The 20938-nt window shown below is 39.0% G+C and overlaps 1 protein-coding gene across 1 annotated transcript in view; it reads left to right on the forward strand.

The window, feature by feature from the left end:
* SKAP1 (src kinase associated phosphoprotein 1) overlaps positions 1-20938 on the forward strand; it is a 273892-nt gene that overhangs the window by 28014 nt on the left and 224940 nt on the right. Inside the window, exon 2 of the mRNA XM_025859313.2 lies at positions 2556-2661. Coding sequence (XP_025715098.1) covers positions 2556-2661 — 106 coding nt within the window. The remainder of the gene's footprint in view (positions 1-2555; positions 2662-20938) is intronic.

Below are 20938 nucleotides of genomic sequence, written 5' to 3' on the forward strand. Positions count from 1 at the left end.
CCTTTGATTTATGTGTCTGTCTTTATGCTGGTACTGTATTGTCTTGATTACTGTAATTTTGTAGTAAGTTTTGAAATCAGAAAATGTGACTCCTGGAGCACCTGGGTGGCTCAGTCGGTTAAGTGTCTGCCTTCCGCTCAGGTCATAATCCCAGGCTCCTGGGATTGAGCCCCTCATTGGGCTCCCTGCTCAGCGGGACGCCTGCTTCTCCCTCTCCCTCTATCCCTCTCTCCCCCAGCCCCACTTGTGCTCTCTCTCTCTCTCTCTCTCACCTGCTCTCTCTCTCAAATAAATAAAATCTTAGAAAAAAGAAAATGTGAATCCTCCAGCATTGTTCTTCTTTTTCAAAATTGTTCTGGCTATTCTGGGTCCCTTGAGTTTTCAAATGAATTTTAGGATTAGTTTATCAATTTCTGCAAAAAAAGCCAATTGAGATTTTTATAGGGATTCCATTAAATCTTTAGATCAATTTGGGGAATATTGCCATCTTAACAATAGTAAGTCTTTTCATCTATGAACATGGATGCCTTTCCATTTATTTAGATCTTTAATTTTTTTCAACAATTTTTTTTGCAATTTTCAGAGTTTAAGTCTTGTGCTGCTCCTGTTAAATTTATTTCTAAGTATTTAATTCTGTTTTATGCTATCTTTTTTTTAAGATTTTATTTATTTGACAGAGAGAGACACAGTGAGAGAGGGAACACAAGCAGGGGGAGTGGGAGAGGGAGAAGCAGGCTTCCGGCAGAGCAGGGAGCTCGATGCGGCGCTCAATCCCAGGACCCTGGGATCATGGCCTGAGCCGAAGGCAGACGCTTAACTACTGAGCCACCCAGGCACCCCTGTTTTATGCTATCTTAAGTGGAATTTTTCTAATTTCATTTTTGTTTTGTTCATTGCTACTCTATAGAAAGATAGTTTTTGTTTATTAATCTGGTATCTTGCAAACTTAATGAATTTGTTTATTAGTTCTAGTAGTTTTTTAGTGGGTTTCTTAGAGTTTTCTTTATACAAGATCATGTAATCTTCAAGTAGAGATAGTTTCACTTCTTCCTTTCTAATCTCAACTATTTTAATTTCATTTTCTTGTGCAGTTGCCCTGACTGAGCATACATGGTGGGAGCAGACATCCTTATTTTGTTTCTGATCTGAAGAACAAAGGGAAAGCATCAGTCTTTGACCATTAAGTATGATGTTAGCTGTGGGGTTTTCTTGTAGTGCTCTTTATCAGGCTGAGGAAGTTTCCTTCTCTTCCTAGTTTGTTGAGTATTTTTTATCTTGAATTTTGTCAAATGCTTTTTCTGCCTCTATTGAGATGATCATGTGGTCCTTGTCCTTTATTAATAGGTGTATTATTACATTCATTGAATTTTGGGTAGCATTTATTTTTATCTTTTAATTCAACTTCCCATCTCCTTATTCTTTAGCCTTCAAGGGACCCATTAAATGACAAATGCAAGAAACATGCGGTAAGCCTTGGAAGTTGATGATGGCCTTCCATGAAATTTTTAATTTCCAAAACTTTGTACCTCATCAAAAGCACTGGTGATGGCTATCTAGGATTTTGTTGTTGTTATTTTGGTGGTGTTGAATGGTATAAATGTAAAACAAATTTTTAACCATGCTTATGTAACCCAACTGTATAAATTCATAACATTATTTTGATAGCATATGTGACACAGTTGTATATGGCAGGCACTGCTTTTGGAGGTGGGAAATTTTAACTGTGTCATTTATATACTTTGTAGGGATGATAACCCTTTTTTGCATAATAAAGTATGTAGCTGGTATATCTGGCAATTGTAATCATTATCAATGTACTTTGTCTTTGAAAGTATCTAGATGCCCCCCATTTCTTTCAACATAACATGATTTGTTTCCTATTATATATTTCTATCATGTCCCTATTTTATAATGTATGTTCACATTAATTGCAGTTTCCTTCTCTTGGACACATTTTTCTTTTCCATGTGAGTTTCTTCACTTGGTTGCATTGTCATTTTCATTGATGATGTATTTGCCAATTAATTTTTCTTCTTTGAATGCCTGCCCTTTTTGTTCCTGATTTTGTAGTTCAGCTCTATTTTTAATTTCAGCTCTATTTACTGGTGTTTCTTTCTCCCTTCTGTTGCCCTGTGACCTTCTATGACTGGTCTGTAATATTCATAGGTTTAGGAAATTGACAGTCCATCCTCTGCCATCAGAGATAATTAATATTTCCATGTTCCTTTGAAATGGTTTAGAAAATCGTTATTTTTTGTGATTAATAAATGCAGTAGCATTCCAAATTTGTAGCAAGGTCTTGGATCATCCGAAGGCATCACTTATAGTTGTATTAAAGCTTTATTCATTTCTTATTCAGGTAAAATATACATGACATAAAATTTACTGTTTTAACCATTAGTAAGTATACAGTTCTGTGGTATTAAGTATATTCACATTGCTTTGCAACTTTAAAGTTTTTAAAGAGAAAATAATATCTATTTCTTAATCCTTCAGATTTTCCTATTTCTCCCTTAATACTTCTTTTCTGTTGATCAACTTTCCTTTTCTTTTAGATGCTGAGGACTTCTTGGGGGAAGGTTTGCGGAATGAGAATCTCAGTGCTACTGCGAGGGACCACAGAGACCATATTCTACGGGGCTTCCAACAAGTCAAAACTAGGTTTGTATAAACTGGGTCCATTTCTTGTCAGCTTTGAAACAATTCATAGTCAGTAAAATCTACTTTCATAGTGTATCAATCAACCAGGTAGGACACACTTACCATAGTTTTTTATACTTGACAGAGCCTTAATAAATTTTTACTGAGTTGAATTGGAGGTAGGGAGGCATGGTTAATGTAGCTAGCTTACCAAAATAAAAATATTTTCATCATTATGTATCTTATGATAATGAACCTGCTTTTAGCTTTAGATTGTTATGTTCATCTTTATTGAATGCTTTTGCAAAATGTGTAAAGCTAAACATTTATGCTTGTCCAAATTACCAAAGGGAAAATGTTAGGCAGTTAGAGATAATTGATTTTTGTTATAATTTTTGGTTCTTATTTTACTTCCACAACTCCTTCCCTAATAGAAAACTTAAACCAGACTTACCCAGTTGATTTTTTGACCATATTGGAATGTTTTAGGCTCAGACTCGTTTGGAGTATCATACTCATTGACTTTTTAAAATAAGAGGTCCTGACTGAGAGATGATGGACTCTGAAAACAAACTGAGGGTTCTAGAGGGGAGAGGGGTAGGGCGATGGGTTAGCCTGGTGATGGGTATTAAAGAGGGCACATTCTGCGTGGAGCACTGGGTGTTATGCACAAACAATGAATCATGGAACACTACATCAAAAACTAATGATGTAATGTATGGTGATTAACATAACCATAAAAAATTTAAAGTAAAAAAAATAATAATAAAATAAGAGGTCCTGACCTAATTTGTGCCTTTTAGAATGTGAGCATCTGGCAGATACATATACTTTCTAGGGGGAGAAAAAAAATAAAAATTTTCTTTTATAATATATTTCCTGGCCACTTTTTGCTTGAGATATGGTAACTGAATGAGAGTTGGGGATAAGTTGAGTGTTATTTTAAGCTTTCTCAACCCTATGGCAATGTGGTTCAGAATGTTTGAACTAAGCACTCTTAGAAAAGAGAGAACATCTGTAGGGTTATGACTAGGATTTAATTTGTGTGCCTGACTGATCTGAACATCTACTTTAGAAACCTCACTGAAACTCCTTAGAAGCAGGGAATTTTATCCTTTGGAAGGGCACAGTCACAATCTATTCCCTCCAAAAATGTGAGAGAACCTCACAAGATGCCCTGGTGGATCTTAATCGATCTTTCCTGCTGGCTAATTAAGCATCACTTTTACTCAGCAACTGGAGACTGTGTAATTATCAGCCTGGGTTGCCCTGAATAATTGAAACAAACAGAATGCAGAAGTTAGGAGCTTTTTGCAAAAGTGAGAATATCTATAATTTTTTGTATGCTGGAAGAGTGTTTAAAACAAACTTCTCCATAATGTTACTTTATCAGTAGATAAGTTTAGACTTACTTGTGTATCTGAAGCCTTCATTAGTAACCCATAGAATTTATTTTCATAAGTTGACCTTTGTATTACAGGATTATTATAAGGATTGCCTGAGGAATAAAGGTGGCATTATTTCAAATTGTAGAATAGGGAAGAGGGATGCCCAAAATATAATTGTGTAATGGTGGTGCTATTGGTATAAATTTGTGATAAGGAACGCAAAAAAAAATGTTACTGCATCTTTACGAACAAATATACAATGAGGAGGAATTCTCCTTTCCCATATTTGTACCACAGTGTTTGGAGGGGCTAAATTTCAATCTGAAATTGGTAATAAAAGGTGATTTTGTGGTAACTCATTGTTATCAATTGCATATTACTTCTTAGTCCTCCTTTTAAATGCATACACGCACCCATGCACACAGAAAGGAGCTGTATTTGTTATGGGTGGAGAGGGTTCCTTGTTCTCAAAGAACTTGCTGTGTGGTTTGTGGGATAGAATTCAGGAAATAATCAGCAGGAGCTTTAGGAAACCTCTGATGGGAGCTTTCTGTTCATTGATTTGTTGCAAGAAAGATGACACTTTATTTAGAATTTCATAATTATCAGATCACGGAGGAAATGAGGAGCCAGAAATTAGATACTGTACCAGAAAATGGAAAAATGAGGCTTTCCTTTGGCAAGCTGTTTGAAATTGCCTTACATCCACCCATTCAATCATCATCCTGTTAATGTAACCCTTATTTTACTGAATGCTCTTCTTCAGCCATATTGCTTCTATAGTACTGTTTACGGCTGGTCAACATTATATACTCTATGTATTGATACTGAAAGCTTTAATAGCGCCACATTTACTCTTGTTGTATGGCATTTTATCTCATGCCAAAAAACCAGGTGTGAAAAGAAATTTGGAAATCATCAAACTTGAGAGTTAAATGTGTATGGCAAGTTGCCATGTAACATGGAAAGAACCACTGAAAGTTGTTTAAAAAGTTATATCTTTAGTCATATTAAAGCGAGGATATTTTAGGGTTTGGTACATTTTGGGGGATAGGAACCTATCTAAAATTATGATTTGACACTTCAGGGCTTACTTGAAGGTGGATAAGAAACCTCAAGCAGGAAATCTGAGAAAGCCACTCAATAGATATAAATACTATGTATACTTACACACATACATATATATTTCCCCACACACACACATACACACAACTTTCCACTCTATCTTTGTTGTTTTCTTGCTTCAGTTCCTCTAATTCTTTCCTCAAGTTGAGCTGCTTGAGAATGAAAATGGTAGAGAGTAGTGAAAATAGCTCTGTCTCTGATTCTTGGTAAACTCTAGAGGCTTGGCCCTAATTTTTATGGTGACTCAGAATTCAGTGGTGTTTGCCACGGCTATGGAATTGCCCTAAGTCAAAGTGTCTGACTCCATCACAGCTGTTATAATATGCCGTTTGCCACCTTTCTTTTGTCTAGTGTGACCAGCCCCAGGAAATGAGAGTTGTGTCAAGAGTCATGGATGTCCTCCAAGTGCTCATCTGTTTTTCAGTACCAGTAAGCTTAGCTGTTCTCTTTTCTCCCAGACTTAGAAAACAAACAAAAATCATATCTGTATCTCTATCTACACACTAGTGTTTGTTTGTTTTTTTTTTTTTTTGGCTTTCATGTATCACCAATGAAGGATAATGTATTCCATGTAAGACAAAAAAAAAAGGTGTTAATTCCTGTGATTCCAAGGAAGTGAAGCTGTTTTGTGGTATTCCACGTCCTGAGCTGTGATACTCATTGTTCTTCTTCCAACTGCCTCATTTAAACCTTCTCCCTAAAATCTAACAGCTTTCGCATTCTGAGTCCAAGTTTTCATTGAGCTCTTTAGAGAATGATTAGAATGAAAGCCAGGCACAGGCTCCTCCTGTTTTATTACGGTGGTCACTGCAGGATCAGCGCCAGATGTGGGACACCTGGAATGAAGCAGACAGGAGATGCACTTAGACGCTTGACGGCGGCCTCAAGCATTTGCAGAAACAGTTGAGCATTTCTTAAAAGTTTGATTCAGGGGAGGCTATCTGACAGCAAGAATACCTTGAGAGTGGGGGAAGGAATGAAGAAAATAGAATATTTTTACTCCTGAGTTAGGGATATATTCTTTCTTGATGGCCTGTTTTGGAACAACTAGTCGTTTATGCTCACTGTTGGAAGTGAAGGGCAGAGCCAATGGAAACAAACTTGGAGTATTGTTTCCTTCTGTGAAACTTAAAGGAGCTCCAGAAAGAGACAGGTAGATTTATAGCATATCGAAAGGGAAAGAAATCAAGAAATAATTTTCTGTAACAGGATTATGGCACAAAACCCAGGACGTTTAATGTACCGAAAGAGTATTTTGAAAGTGTCTCATTGTGGGTGGCTAGTGTATAGCTCCACATGAAACATGATACTTTAATATAAATATAAAAACAATTCAGTTTTCTTTAGGAAGTTCAAACTTTTCTTTCCAGCTTAATATGGATTTAACTTTAAAGCAGGATTTAGCTTAAGAATGTATCATCAGGATTAACATAACAATAAAAAATTAAAAAAAAAGAATGTCTCATCAGGGACACCTGGGTGGCTCAGTCAGTTGAGCGTCCGACTCTTGCTCAGGTCATGATCTCTGGGTTGTGAGACTGAGCCCCATGTTGAGCCCTATGTCGGGCTCTGTGCTCAGTGAGGGGGTCTGCTTGAGATTCTCTCTCTCGCTCTCCCCCTCCCCCACTCGCTCTCTCTAAAATAAATAAATAAATCTTTTTAAAAAAAGAATGTATCATCAGATGTCTTTGTTTTATAGGAAGAGAGATGAAAATTTAGTCTGACATGACTCTTAGAAGTAAGAGTTTCAAAATAGTATACTGTAAATATCATTACCATTAATTACATAGAAGGTTTGACTTTTCATAAGTGCTGGTTATTGAGCTTAAATACCCCAAAAGAAAACGCACTCAAATGAAGCATGCTTGAAGAGAACTAAGGTATAATGTGCTATTAATTAATACGTTTGTGTTACTTGTGATTTTAGTTATTTGATCATAATATCTTTCTGATGTTTCATTTTGCTACCTACACTGGAGTTTCATTGCCAACTCAGAAAAAGAAAGAGGAGGAGATACTTGTACAATCCATCTAAGTTTCAATGGCTCTGAAAAGGCTTCAAAGTTATAGCAATAATTTGACCACATCTTGAAGGTTAATAATTCATTTCTTCCGGGTGCCTGGGTGGCTCAGTCGTTAAGCGTCTGCCTTCAGCTCAGATCATGATCCCAGCTTCCTGGGATCGAGCCCGGCATCGGGCTCCCTGCTCGGCGGGAAGCCTGCTTCTCCCTCTTCCACTCCGCCTGCTTGTGTTCCCTCTCTCACTGTCTCTCTCTCTCTGTCAAATAAATAAATAAAACCTTAAAAAAATTCATTTCTTCCTTTCTCAGTCTTATCCCTGCTTTCCATCCTTAAACCAAGAAAGGAAACAACCCCGCATCAGGGCTTTCACCGATCAGTGATATGCCAAATTCCTGTACTAGTGTTCTGTTATTCAGTGAATCTATGTTGAGATTTCACAACCATGTTAAAGGATTTTTGGGGATATACTTATCTGACAGTGTGGGGTTATATTTAGTGTTGAGTCTGAAATGCTCTACAGGTGAGACTGATATGTTATTCCCTACTTCTGGTCTCTTGGCTTAACCTGGAAAGGAAGATCATCTTATTATATGTTGTTTCCTAGCAAGTCTTCTGCCCTTCCCAAGCGGCCTTGAAATGTATAACTTGCCTTTTAATGTTATGATGATGATTATCACTTGTAAGGCTATCTTGGGTTTGGTGCCGGATCCAAGATTAAATTGATCCGTTTTTTTCTTTTACACTGGGTTATTGTGGTGATGTTAGTGGGCAGATGCTTCTCCCTTTGAGTATCCTATAAAATATTTTATATAAGTAACTCTAATATATAATAATATTTTAGTATTTTTTCATGCTAAGTAATAGGTAAGTTTTTTTAAAAAGCATTTTAAAAAGCATGGATGAATAAATTTTATTAAAAATTCCAAGTACTGATCTCTTTAAACAGAATAATATGGTCTATCAAGAGTGAAAGGAATTTTGAAATGTGACCTAGGAGGCAGACAAGTGATTGAGCTTGCACCCTTCAGGTTGGACTAACCCACTAGAATAGTAAACTGAGCACACTCTTTAGCCATGTGGTTAAGTCACTGAAATTTGCTTTACTCCTGATAGAATTACAGCCATTGTTATCGCTTGGGCACATTCTTATTATCTACTCAATATGGATTTGTCTTGAAAGGTCTCAGAAAATCCTGTGTCAATTTTTTAATACAGGAAGCTTGTCTATTTGTCTATAAATAGAAGTTCTTAATTCATGCCTTGTGTGAAAAGATCATTTGTATGAAATCACTGTCTTCATTTTACCACATCATTGTTTTGGCCTTGATTTTAAGTTTCATTCTATCTGGAGCTAGTCTTTTATTCCAGCACTGCACTATTTTCTCTGCTTATAGAAAGCCACTGGGAAAAAAATGCCTCCCAGTATTCATCTATTTGTGGATTTCCAGGGACCTTGTGGTGTAGAGCCTTCCTGATTGTGGTTTTCTCTAATTTGCTTGTTTTCTCTTATTTCGGATATAGACCCACCCTGTATCCACTTCGTGAAACTAGAGCAAAGGGCTATAAGAGCACTGGGTCAGCTGTCAGGAGCCAAACTCTTTGTTCTGTTATTTCTATAACGCTAATTGATTCAATTGAGGATACCCCTCATGATTATCTTATGTTTTCTTTTGAAGTTGCCTCCCCCAACTTGTTTTTTGGATTATTTTTTTTCTAAATGTTACAAAAATAAAAACATTACCAACCAAAGTTTGACACCTCTATTTGATTTCTTTTATGGTGTTGCTGTGATTTTTTTTTTAATTTGGAAAATGATGCAGGAAATTTCATTTCCTTGGGATTTTATTTTATTTCACGATTCTGTTGAAAATGAGTTGGGCCTAAAGTGGGTTTTTATAATCGCGCCATGTGAATCATTTCTTCTTTGGAAGCTGGATCTTCTCCCCCACTGTGTAGCCTCATCTAGTTTCCCTGAAGTGCAGTGCTAGCAGGGTTGATAATGAAATGCGGTCCTACTTATCACTCTCAGCAAAGGGCTCAGAGAAGACGGGGTGGGGGGGGGCGGCGTGTGGGGAGGTGGGGAATCAATCCCCCAGGAACTTCTTGAATGCTAGATATCCATATTTAATCCCCATGCATTTAAAATGGAAATGAGATATCTTAGGGTTTTAGTTTTTGATTTACACAAGATGTCACCGCCTCCTTGGCAATGGGAATATTTTACAGACCAACTGCTGACCTGTTTGGGAGGATCTCAGCCTATCGCCCCAGGTCCAATGTAGTTTCTTCATATTTCTTTCAAAACTCTCAGCAGTGCTTTGCAATAGCTTTGATTCTTCAGGCTTCAAAGGATGCCCCTTCCAGGGCCAATCCTCTGAAAGAGGAAAAAAAAAAAAAGGAAGATCAGTGTAGGGGAACAAACAGCTCATAAAGGACTAGCAGCTCTCCCTATGGCAGCTCTAACTGTAGTCAGTTATTAGGGAGTTTACAAATCAGTAACACCACGGCTTTGCGAAGCCAAGAAAACTCCAATCTGATGCTAGTACTTTGCTGCCCAATTTATTCCTGGAGTGACCTAGTCTTCAAAAGTCCAGCTTCAGATTGTTGTATTGTGGATACAATGTGGCTTATATAAGATGCATTATTATTTAATGCTCAAACTCAAGCTCCCTCTTGAGTTTGTGAGCCTTGTTGAGGTTTTCATTATGATTTACAGAGAACCTATGTCCATATAATCTCCAGTTAGCTATTTCTCCAGGTTGTATCTGTGAGTGTCTCTCTCATCTGTGAATTCTGCCATAACCCACAAGGTCCATTTTGCAGTTTGGTGACTGACACTTTTTACCATGTCTATCAAGTGTCCTTGTGCCTTTGTTGGTGAGAGAACTGGGATATAAGAAATTACTCAAGTTAATAGAATTAATAAAAGATTAGGATTTAGAATTTGTAATTGGTTGTTTAGTTCACTTAGCTAAGCCATTACAAAAAATGAATTGGCATCTTTCAAAAGATTATTGGTTTAAAAGAACTGTAACAAATACTGAAGTTTAGTCAATTACATATGCATACTAAAATGGTTATGGATGGAGCATACTCATGTCTAATGTATACTAATTTATTTTGGAATGCATCAAAAAAAGATGGATGGGTAGATGGATGGATATGTGACAAAGCAAATACAACAAAATGTGAATTATAGAGGTTATGCTGTAGGTATATATGGAGTTCTTTCCATTTTTATGCATATTAGAAAATTTTCATAATAATGTCGCAAAAATATTTTTTGTTTGACTTTGCATTTCAGAAACCATGGATTTCATTCACTGTGGTTTCAGAAAACCATAGACTTCCTCAATTTGGAAATGTAATAAACATATTTGGGGTTTTTAAGGATGGTGATTTTCTAGGAATAACCTTATTATTTTTGTTACTTTAAGTGAACTAAAGGATAATCCTCCAGTTTGTTATTCCTGATATAAGCAGCTAACTTTTATACTTCTTTAAAACTTCTAGGCCAGCAATTATGGAGTGCTGAAATTCAATTCAAACATTCTGCCCAGGAGATCCTGAAATCTTTATTTTTTTTTTTTAAGGAAAGGCAATTTCTGACTTTTCTCATAAATTTGATAAAAGGAAAGCTAATATGAGATTGGTAGTCCAGTAGGAAATGGAACTCAATTTTACATTTTTAAAATCACTTTATGGTATTAAAAATGACAGAGGTTAGAAACAAAGCTCTTATTCTTTTATTGAACTAGAATTGAAAGTGGCAGAAAATCATTTTGGCCCTAGTGCAGTAAATGTTATCACTAAAACATGTTCAGGGGATATTAGGATGGTCTCTCAAGCACTGGAGACAAAAGTTCACAGAACAAGAACTGATTTTTCTGTCCTTGTCTTGAAATTATTAGATGTACAGGAGATGAAAGTATCTTAGCTCTAAGAGAACAGGGGATGGAGTATGTGTTGAAAATGATAATGTCTCCATTCTGGAGAGAGGTGAAATGGAGAGTGTATGGTGGAATGGGTGTCTCAGCAGTGACAGGCCTGATGGAGGGAGTCCACAGGGATGGGAAGCCAACACCTGAACCAACTCCAGGACTGGGGAATCCAGAACCAGAAATAATTATACTTGTGCAAATTTGTGAGCTGATGATGAAATGAAAAGCCAGTGATTCTATTCATTAAAAGGAGAACTATTTGAAGATTTTATTTAACAGGGAGATTAAATTGGAGCTGTCAGCAGCTACTTTATTTTGAGAATCCGATAGGAGAGATTTTAAGTCCATGTGGGAAAAACCAATCATTTTTGAGTGTGCAGTGTGATTATTCTTTAGAATGTTGTGTAAATGGAGCAGGTTGGTAGGCATATGTTTGCTGATCCTACAATGATTAAAATTCAGAGTAAGTAAGGCTCTTGTGAGATTGAGTTTTCAGGTTCCAGCCAGTGTTCTATACTGCCATATGGCATAACTAGAATTAATTGCTGTTCCCAGTCTCTTATTCTTTTACTGAATATCTAGGTGCCCTGTTTGAAATATTAGAGGTTCCACAGAAGTATTTAATCACATGAGATAGATGTTTGACATGTTCACGAAAGCAGTGGGTGTAGCTAATAGTTGCTTGGAAGAAAAAGCCCTTTGTGGGCGCCTGGGTGCCTCAGTTGGTTAAGTGACTGCCTTCGGCTCAGGTCATGATCCTGGAGTCCCGGGATCGAGTCCCGCATCGGGCTCCCTGCTCAGCGGGGAGTCTGCTTCTCCCTCTGACCCTCCCCCCTCTCATGTACTCTCTCTATCTCATTCTCTCTCTCAAATAAATAAACAAAATATTAAAAAGAAAAGAAAAAGCCCTTTGTGAGATTTTTCTACCCCCTCCCCACCTTTTTATTAGAAAAATGCATGGATAGGAGAATTAGCAAGGAAAAGAGGTGTAAATAGAAAAGTTAAAGCAAGGAATCTTTTTGCTAGAGTCTTCAGCTCCTTGATAATCCAAGTGTGGCCCATGGACCAGCAAGATCAGCATCACCTGGAAACTTGTTAGAAATGTAAAATCTCAGGCTCCATTGAATCAGACCTACTGAATCAGAATCTGCATTTCAATACAATCCCAAGGTTATTTGTATGCATATTCACATTTGAGAAGCATACTTTTAATTTTATTTCAAATTCAGTTTTTCGGAACTCAGAATACATATTTCCAGAGATTATTAACTCTTTAAAGGCATGGATGATCTTATGTTAATTAAAAAAAAAAGTCACATGCTGGCATGTTGTATGAGCTCAGTAATGTGAGTTGAGTAAATGGGGGGGAGGGGCAGCTGTTAGAACCAAAAACTGTGTTTTTAGGTCCTAGGCTAAAACTTAAGAGACCCTCTTTATTAGGACATTTATTTAGCCCCACATACTCTTTTCCAAAGATAGGATGCTTTCTTTTTACTGTTAGGGGGTACAGGACCTTTGCAGACATGGTGCCTATCTCTTCATATATCTGCTATGATAACGTCTCTCTAACATTCTGTGAGAAAAGATGACCAGACTGCTGACCCTACACTGGCATTCCTCTGGAGCATGGATACCAGTCACTCCCACCATCTCTGTAAGCTATCACCAGACCTCTGCTTCTGGTCGTCATCCTTCCTACGCAGTTTGGCATGTCCTTGTCTCTGCCATCTCTCATCTCTCCTGATGACTTCTCCTGTAGCCCTTTCCCCTGTGTTTCTTAGGATCCATGTCCTTTTTGTAATCAAAGTCCACTGCATCCTCAACCACTTTGCTCCATCTCTGCCTTAGTTACTAACACAGCTCTTCTGCAGGACCCTGTTTTGCTTGCAGTCATCTTAAATAGAATTTGCTTAATTTCCAGAAGTGCTGTTGGCATTCTTCAAGCTCCTTGCTGCCACTTCTAGACTTTTCCCATTCAATCTTGTCCCAGCCTCTCCCCTTTTGAGATGTGTCTACATAGCTTTACAGTTCTCTGTCCCTCTGTCATCTTTTTTTTTTTAAAGATTTTATTTATTTATTTGAGATAGAGTGAGAGAGAGAGAGCATGAACTGGGGGACAGAGGGAGAGGGAGAAGCAGGCTCCCCACTGAGCAGCGAGCCTGACGTGGGGCTCCATCCCAGGACCCTGGGATCATGACCTGAGCCAAAATCAAGAGTCAGTCACTTAAACGACTGAGCCACCCAGGAGCCCCAAATCTCTCCTAATATTAAGAAGAAATTTACATCCTACACAGTGATTCCCTTTCCAGTGACTATTCTGTATTTTTTTTACAGACAGAAGCCTAGACTAGCCATCTCTGGTTTCCTCTTCTCTGGTCACTCCTCATTCCTTTATGATCTAGCCCCTGCTTTTATCAAATTACTCTTGCCAAAGTACCAGTAACTCTAATTGCCACATCCAGAGAACATTGTTCACTTACTTGGTCTCTCTGTAGCATCTGACGTTGTTGATAGCTTCCTTTTCCTCAAAAAGTTAAAAAAAAAAAAAAAAAAGCAACTTTCCTGTGCATTCCCATGATAATAGTCTCTCCTGGTTTTCTTTCTTCCTTGCATTATACACTCTTTTTTTTCCCCCTTGGCTCGTGCTTGGGTTCATTTTTCTGCCCTGCCCCCTTTAGCATTGCCCCTCAGGCTTGCCTCTGTCCTCATCACATTGTTCTTTGGCAGTGGCACCCATGTCCACAGCTCCACGACTTCCTCTCCGGCTCCATAGCTCAGCTGCCGTTCTCTGGGCAAGGCTTCAGACAGCATATTGGTAGCTCCTTTTGGGTGTCTTAGAGATCACAAAGTTCACAAAGCTGGGGCAGACCCAGCAGGCACCCTCCATTCTTCCTTGACAACAGAACCCTACCAGCCAAGGGATGAATCATGATTTGAAAGCCAAGACAGACTTCTGATAGCCTCTCACAGGACAGTCTTATGCTCGGGAGATGACAGTACATTGAATGATGTAGCCACCTTAAGATATGACTGTTATACGGTGTTAGAGCAGAAATACCGCAAGAGCCCAGGCCCTTCATGCCACTGTTGGGCCCCTGCATCAACCCTGGAATCACCTGTCTCCAGACCTTCTGTTTTGAGGGAAAAATAAACTTCTATTTATTTAAGCCCTTGTCAGTTGGGTGTTCTATTACTGGTAGTCAGAAAAATCCTGACTAAGTGTCCAGAACTGAACTTATTATTTTATATTCTGCTCACCCCTAATGCCTAACTCTGCTTTCCCTAGCCCCAGGCCCCCAGGGAAGAATCCTGAGCGTCATTCCTGACTCCTCTGTCTTTACTCCCCAAGCCATCAACAAGCCTATTGATTCTTTATCCTAAATCAGTCTTCTCCTCTCCCTTTGTCACTGGCTAAACTTCAGCCTCCATAAAGTCTTACTCAGAGCATTGCAAAATTCTCCTTTCTGGTTCTCTGTCTCAAGTTTCTCCCTGTTCTAGTTTATTCTCCTCTGTTCTGTTGAAAGGGCAAACTTAAAAATAAATAAATAAGTAAATAAATAAATAAATAATTTAATCATGCTATCTAAGATTTATTGATGTGGAACGATAAGATATACTATAAGTGAAAAAGTAGGTTAGATATATATGTAAAACCTCAGAGAAAAATGTCTGGAAAAAATCCACCAAAATGTTTTGTTTTGTTTGTTTGTTTGTTTTAAAGATTTTATTTATTTGACACAGAGAGAGAAAGAGAGAGAGAGCACAAGCAGGGGGAGTGGCAGGTAGAGGCAGAGGGAGAAGCAGGCTCCCCGCTGAGCAGGGAGCCCGATGTGGGGCTCAATCCCAGGACCCCGGGATCATGACCTGAGCTGAAGGCAGTTGCTTAACCAACTGAGCCACCCAGGCACCCCTTGTTTTGTTCTTTAAGTTAATGTATTTAAGTAATCTCTACACCCAATGTGGGACTTGAACTCATGACACCCAGATCAAGAGCCACATGCTCTTCTGGTTGAGCCAACCAGGTGCCCTGCCCCCACCAAAATGTTAATGACGGTAATCTCTGGCAAGTGGAGTTTGAGTGATTTTTAATTTCTCCTTTTGTTTATTTGTATTTTCCAACTCTGCAGTGAATATGTATTTAATCCTAAATCATTGAGATCAGAGCCTTTCCTGTTTTAAAAGGGACAGAGACTTAATAGCCAAAGAATATTTGGTTTCCAGGTGGAAAAGGAGTTGGAACTGAAGGGGAAGAGATGTAGAAAGAGGAAATTAGTCTTTAATTGTGTCATGAAGCCTTGGGTCACTCCTGCACAAATAAACAGCTGTATGTGGAGGTGTTTTACTCTGTGCCAAACACACACACACACACACACACCCGTAAATGCACATGAAAGTGAAATTATTTTTGAGCCATATGAAATACAGCAGTCCTCTGAGTAATTTTTGATGATTTTGCTAAAATACTTTTTTTTTTTTTAATAAAGGAAGTTCATTCTCAAGGTCTTCAATAGATGAAGTATCACTGACTGAGGACAATTTTCATTTCTTAGATATTATCCCTTTGAGCTGCACTGAACTGACACAGGATGAATCCTTCATTAGAAAAGGGTTATCTACATTCTGTGTGACTATCTAGTAAAACTAGTCCCAAAACTAGCGTTTGTGGGACTAGTTTCCCAAAGTGATGGTGCTTGAGTAAACCATTCACTTCCTCCTTCTCAAAACATCAGTCACCATGATTGATTTTTATGTTGGTCATAAAGAGAAACGGAATCACCTAAGAGCAGGGTAAGGATTACAAGCCCAAAGAAGTTAATTTACTTAACAAATATGTATTGGCTATTTGCTTACTCTTTGTTGGGCACGATGCCAGGCTATCAAGATAGTGTCACATATTACATATCCCTGTTTTCCAAGAAGTTATCGGGCCAATGAGTGGCCAGACTCATGACCAGAGCCAGCATGGAGACCACTGCTCACAGATATCTTCTCTAGAAGGTCTGAAATGTCTGGTTCCCATTTGTTGCATACCTTTTCACCATTTAGAAATATATTTAGGCTCATCACCTTTTAAAATACAAATTCACCTGGAGGGTTAAGAGACTTTTGAGTGTACATTAGCTGTGTTTGATGGTTTTCTTCTAACTTTTGGTTAAGATGACTGTGCTGAGGAAATTCAGCAGCCAGTGAGCTGTCGAACCTCTATTATGGGCAATGAACAGTGCTAGATACACTGAAAGTTATCAAGCATCAGAGGATCCTTTTCCTTGGGAAGAATGACAGCTCCAGAGACTCTGACATCTGCAATTTAGGAATGATAGTCACAGCTAACACTCACCGCACATGTACTATAGGCCAGGCCCATTGTCAAGGGCTTTACACACATTATCTCATTTAATTCGTGTGTGTGAGGTGGATACCGAATGATCACCATTTATCAGATGAGAAAACTGAGGTTCAGGAAGGTAACGATGTGCTCAAGTTACACAAATGTTAAATTCTGGAATTTAGATTTGAACCCAGCCAGTATGACTGTTAGGCCAGCACTCTTTTGAGGCTCAATTTCTTCATGAAAAGTGAATAATGTCACTTCATTCATTCAACAGATGTTTACTGAGCAAATACTATGTGCAAAGCATTTTTGTGGTGAATATGACACAGGTTCCAGTCCTCCTGTAATTTATTTTTGAGCAGGATAAACCAAATAATTATACGATACATTCACCTTGTAGGATTGTTGTTATGCATATAAAAGTGCCTAATATAATTCATGTTACATAATTAGATACCCCCCAAAATATTCCCAAGAAACAACCCAATGGGAAAGATAAAAAAGCATGCACAAATAACTATATCTCAAGATAATATTGTGGCTAAAGCTTTAGAAAAGGTACACATAGAGTGTGCTGTGAAATCCCAGAGATAGAAGTCACTTCTGGCTGGTGGGTTCTGAGAAGCCTTCAAGGCTGTGAGATGACATCATGGCTTGGCTGTGGGTTGAAAGGGTTGGGTTTTTGGTGAGACACATTGCACCCAAAAATAGCAGGTACAAAGATACAGAGAGGATAAAGTTTAGCCATATTTGGGAACGAAATGGTGATTCAGTTTATTAGGTATAAGGGAGTAATGGGAGAGATAAGCTGAAAAAGATAGGATGGAACCAAATTATGGAAGTGAGAGTTTTGACTGAATTTTGGAGGGGGGAGAGGTAATTTGGGAGAGGAAAGCACAGGGCAGGGGTGTGTAAGCTGATGCTTTAGCGGGGAGCTATGGAAAACATGTGAATCCTTGGCACCTGGGTAGTCCTTGGCCACTCGGAGGTGGGAGATGGTTGCAAAGGCAGAGAGGGTAAGAATGTCAAAATTCACCTACGTTTCCTATGCCCAGAGAAGGAGGACATATCATTTCTCCCTCTCATTATCTTTTGCTTTGAGGACACCAACTTCATGTTTCTATCTGTGGTTCTGTAGCTGGCTTTGGCTTGTTATGGGCTTAATAAGCTTTTATGGATAGCCAAGTAACCTAACCATTTCTCAGAACTTTATGGAAAAATACATTCTAAATAGCCAACTTTATACTTCCACTTTTGAAATGTGATTGGTTTGTAAATGGAAGATTGTATTTATTATTCTTCGGATCTGTTAACAAGATTTAATAGGTTTTTGAAGCTGGCCCAGAAAACTTAACACTATTACTTTGTTTTGTTAGGAAAATGCATTCCAAGGTCCAAACAACTGGAAATGGGACACAGTCAGTACTTGAACTGGGGGCTACCTGTCTAGAATTTTCTTAACAGACAACCGTTGGCAAAATGCCCATTTCCTTTATATTGTTTTCCAAACTTGCCCGATCATATGGATTACCTGACGATCTTGTTGAAAATACAGATTTTTAGGTCTCTTCCCTGGAAATGTTAATTTTCTAGGTTGGGGTGGTCTTTGGGAATTCGTGTTTCAATAAGGGCTCCAGGAGGTTCTTAAAATCAGGCAAGTATATGTAAAAATCTTTATCAGAAGACTTCATTTTTGTTTTTAAGGTAAGACACTACTTTGGTTTTCAAATGAATTTGAATAACGAAGGGGAATGATGGTGGAAGGATTTAACTGGAAAGTATGAATTGAGGCTGTTTTTTGGGTGGTGAGGAGGAAAAATTTTAACTGACAGGAAAATTTTACAGGCAAGGCTTAGGACCAGCAAGTGACTGACAACATTTCAACCCAATTGGCTTGTAGGGCGAGGAATGGGGATAGGTTCAGCAGCAAATTCCCTTGGCCTGATGTTTGCCTGCTGCCTTTTGTGCTTCCTGCTGGCCTGGCAACATGGGGAGACATTTCTTGATGTTGGAGAATCCCTTGAAGTGTGACAGAACCAAAATCCTGGCCCCACAATGGGTCAGGTAAGTCCTGGGATTGAATGGTTGGTTGATTGTAGATGAACTGCTGGTGACCCCTGACCTGTATTGATACAGCCTTGGAACTGATCACATAGTCATTAGCCTTTAGATCTAAGTAGTTCCATTCTTTATGATTCGGATAACTGTGTACTTCTTGTAAGGGTTTAATATGACGGCGAGAGATACTATGCAAAGAAATAAATGGCCAAGCATTGTATTTTAGTATAGAATCTTGTACAATTAGGAAAAGGCTCAAGTTGAGGGCAAAACTGAAACAATTTAAAAATGAGTTCTGGATTTCTATGTACATCTCAACTTCTAACTGGAAGAAAGCATATACATAAGGATATGAAATTTTTAAAATATATCGGTAATTCATTGTAGCTCTTGGAGTGGTTACCAGTAGAAGCCTGCATTCTCAATTCTATTTTTATATATTTATTCAGTTTTGGAGCAGTATGAATGAGTGAAATAATATTATGTCTTTAATTAGGATTCTGTTATTTTTCAATTAATCTGTGTCAGTAGCTTTAGCATTTCTATTAAATCATTTTCTTCATGAAAGCTTTTAATGAAGAAACAAATTGATTGTATTTATATATTGGATTCTTGCCACTACAATGTGTATTCGGTCGTGTCTTTTGAAGTATACTTTTGCTAGTCATATTGTGGTTATTCTTTGAAACCAGTCTTGGCAGGGGTGGGGGGATTCTGCATTTGGATGAAGGTTTTAATTTAACAAGGTTTTCTTATTTTTTTTATCTTTCTCTTCCTTTTCTTCTCCTCCTTTAATTCTCTTTCTGCGTTTCCTTCTTGTCTTTGTGTGAGTAATTTAGAGGAAAATGAAAGTCCCTTTCCCCATCTTCTTTGGGATAAAATCCACACCCCCATGGCATTATCTGGAGAACCTTGCCTGCTGCCTGCGTCTGCAGCCTCGTCTCTGACCCCTCTCTGAAACGCACTCTGTGCTCCACTCGTGCTGAACTCAGACAGCCCTTCTGTTTCTCATGTCCATTCACTTTTTTAGCAAGCATTTATTGAGCACAAGCTCTGTGCCACTGCCCCTTGAGGGCCCAGTGACATAGAGAGACAAGAGGATTGATGTTACAAGTGCTGCTGAGAGGTGTGCACAGAGGTGCCATGCATGGAAGCACCTTACACAGGTGAGAGAGTTGAGCCTCAAAGGTTCACTGGGAGAAGAAGGGGCACGATAGAGAAAGTGTGCTGGCAGAGATAGCAGACATGTGAGAGCAGCAGCATGAACAGAGCAAGGGAGGACCTGAAGGCTGGGGCTGGAGTAAGCCACTGCAAGGTTTTTGTTGTTGTTGTTTTCTTTAAATATTTTGTTTATTTATTTGATAGAGAGAGTCACAGTGAGAGCAGGAACACAAGCAGGGGGAGTGGGAGAGGGAGAAGCAGGCTTCCTGCTGAGCAGGGAGCCCGTTGCGGGGCTCGATCCCAGGACCCTAGGATCATGACCTGAGCCGAAGGCAGATGCTCAACGACTGAGCCACCCAGGCGCCCCAGCTACTGCAGGGTTTTAAGCAGGGCAATGACAAGACCAGGCTTGCACTTTAGGTCAATAGAATAATGATGATGCTAATGACATAACAGCTGACATTTACTGAAGGCCTGCCAGGTACCAGGCCTAGTGCTCAGTTCTTCATGTGCATTATCTCATTTAATCCTCCCAAAAAACATATGAGGCCAGTATAGTTATTATTTTTATTTTAAAGGTGAAACCAAGGGAGGGGGTGGGGGGATGAGCAAAATGGGGGAAGGGGATTGGGAGATAGAGGCTCCCATTTATGGAACGAATAAGTCATAGGAATAAAAGGCACAGCACAGGGAATATAGTCAATAATATTGTAATAGCATTGTATGGTGACGGGTGGTATCTACACTACTGGTGAGCACAGCATAACGCGCAGACGTGTGGAATCACTATGTTGTACGCCTGAAACTGATGTAACATGGTGTGTCAACTATACTTCAATTAAAAAAAGAAGATGAGGAGACCGAGGCTGCCGCCAAAGTCTGCCAGCTAGAAGATGGAAGAGCTGGGACTCCAACCCAGACCTGTCTGCAAAGCCTTTGCTCACCACTGCCCTTCCTTCTCCATCAGCCCTGAGGAGAATGGGTCAGAGAGGAGCAGGGTGGCAGGTGGACATCTTAGGACATGGGGACATCAACCTGCGTCAGGCATCTTGAAGGCTTAAATGAATTCAGTGCCTGTAGGGATGGAGAAGAGGTAGATTTAAAAGATAATCAAGGGAGTAGAATGTCCAGGTCTTGGTGATGGGATGTACACAGTAATAGAGAAAGAGATGAAGGGATGGTCCCTAAGTTTCAGTTGGGTGGACGAAGATGTCAGCCACTGAAACAGGGAGCATGAGATAGGAGAGGTTTGGGACTGGTGGGACAGAGGA

Source organism: Callorhinus ursinus, unplaced genomic scaffold, assembly GCF_003265705.2.
Source record: "Callorhinus ursinus isolate GAN/ISIS: 27379988/994484 unplaced genomic scaffold, GSC_fseal_2.0 scaffold52, whole genome shotgun sequence".
NCBI classification, from domain to species: Eukaryota; Metazoa; Chordata; class Mammalia; order Carnivora; family Otariidae; genus Callorhinus; species Callorhinus ursinus.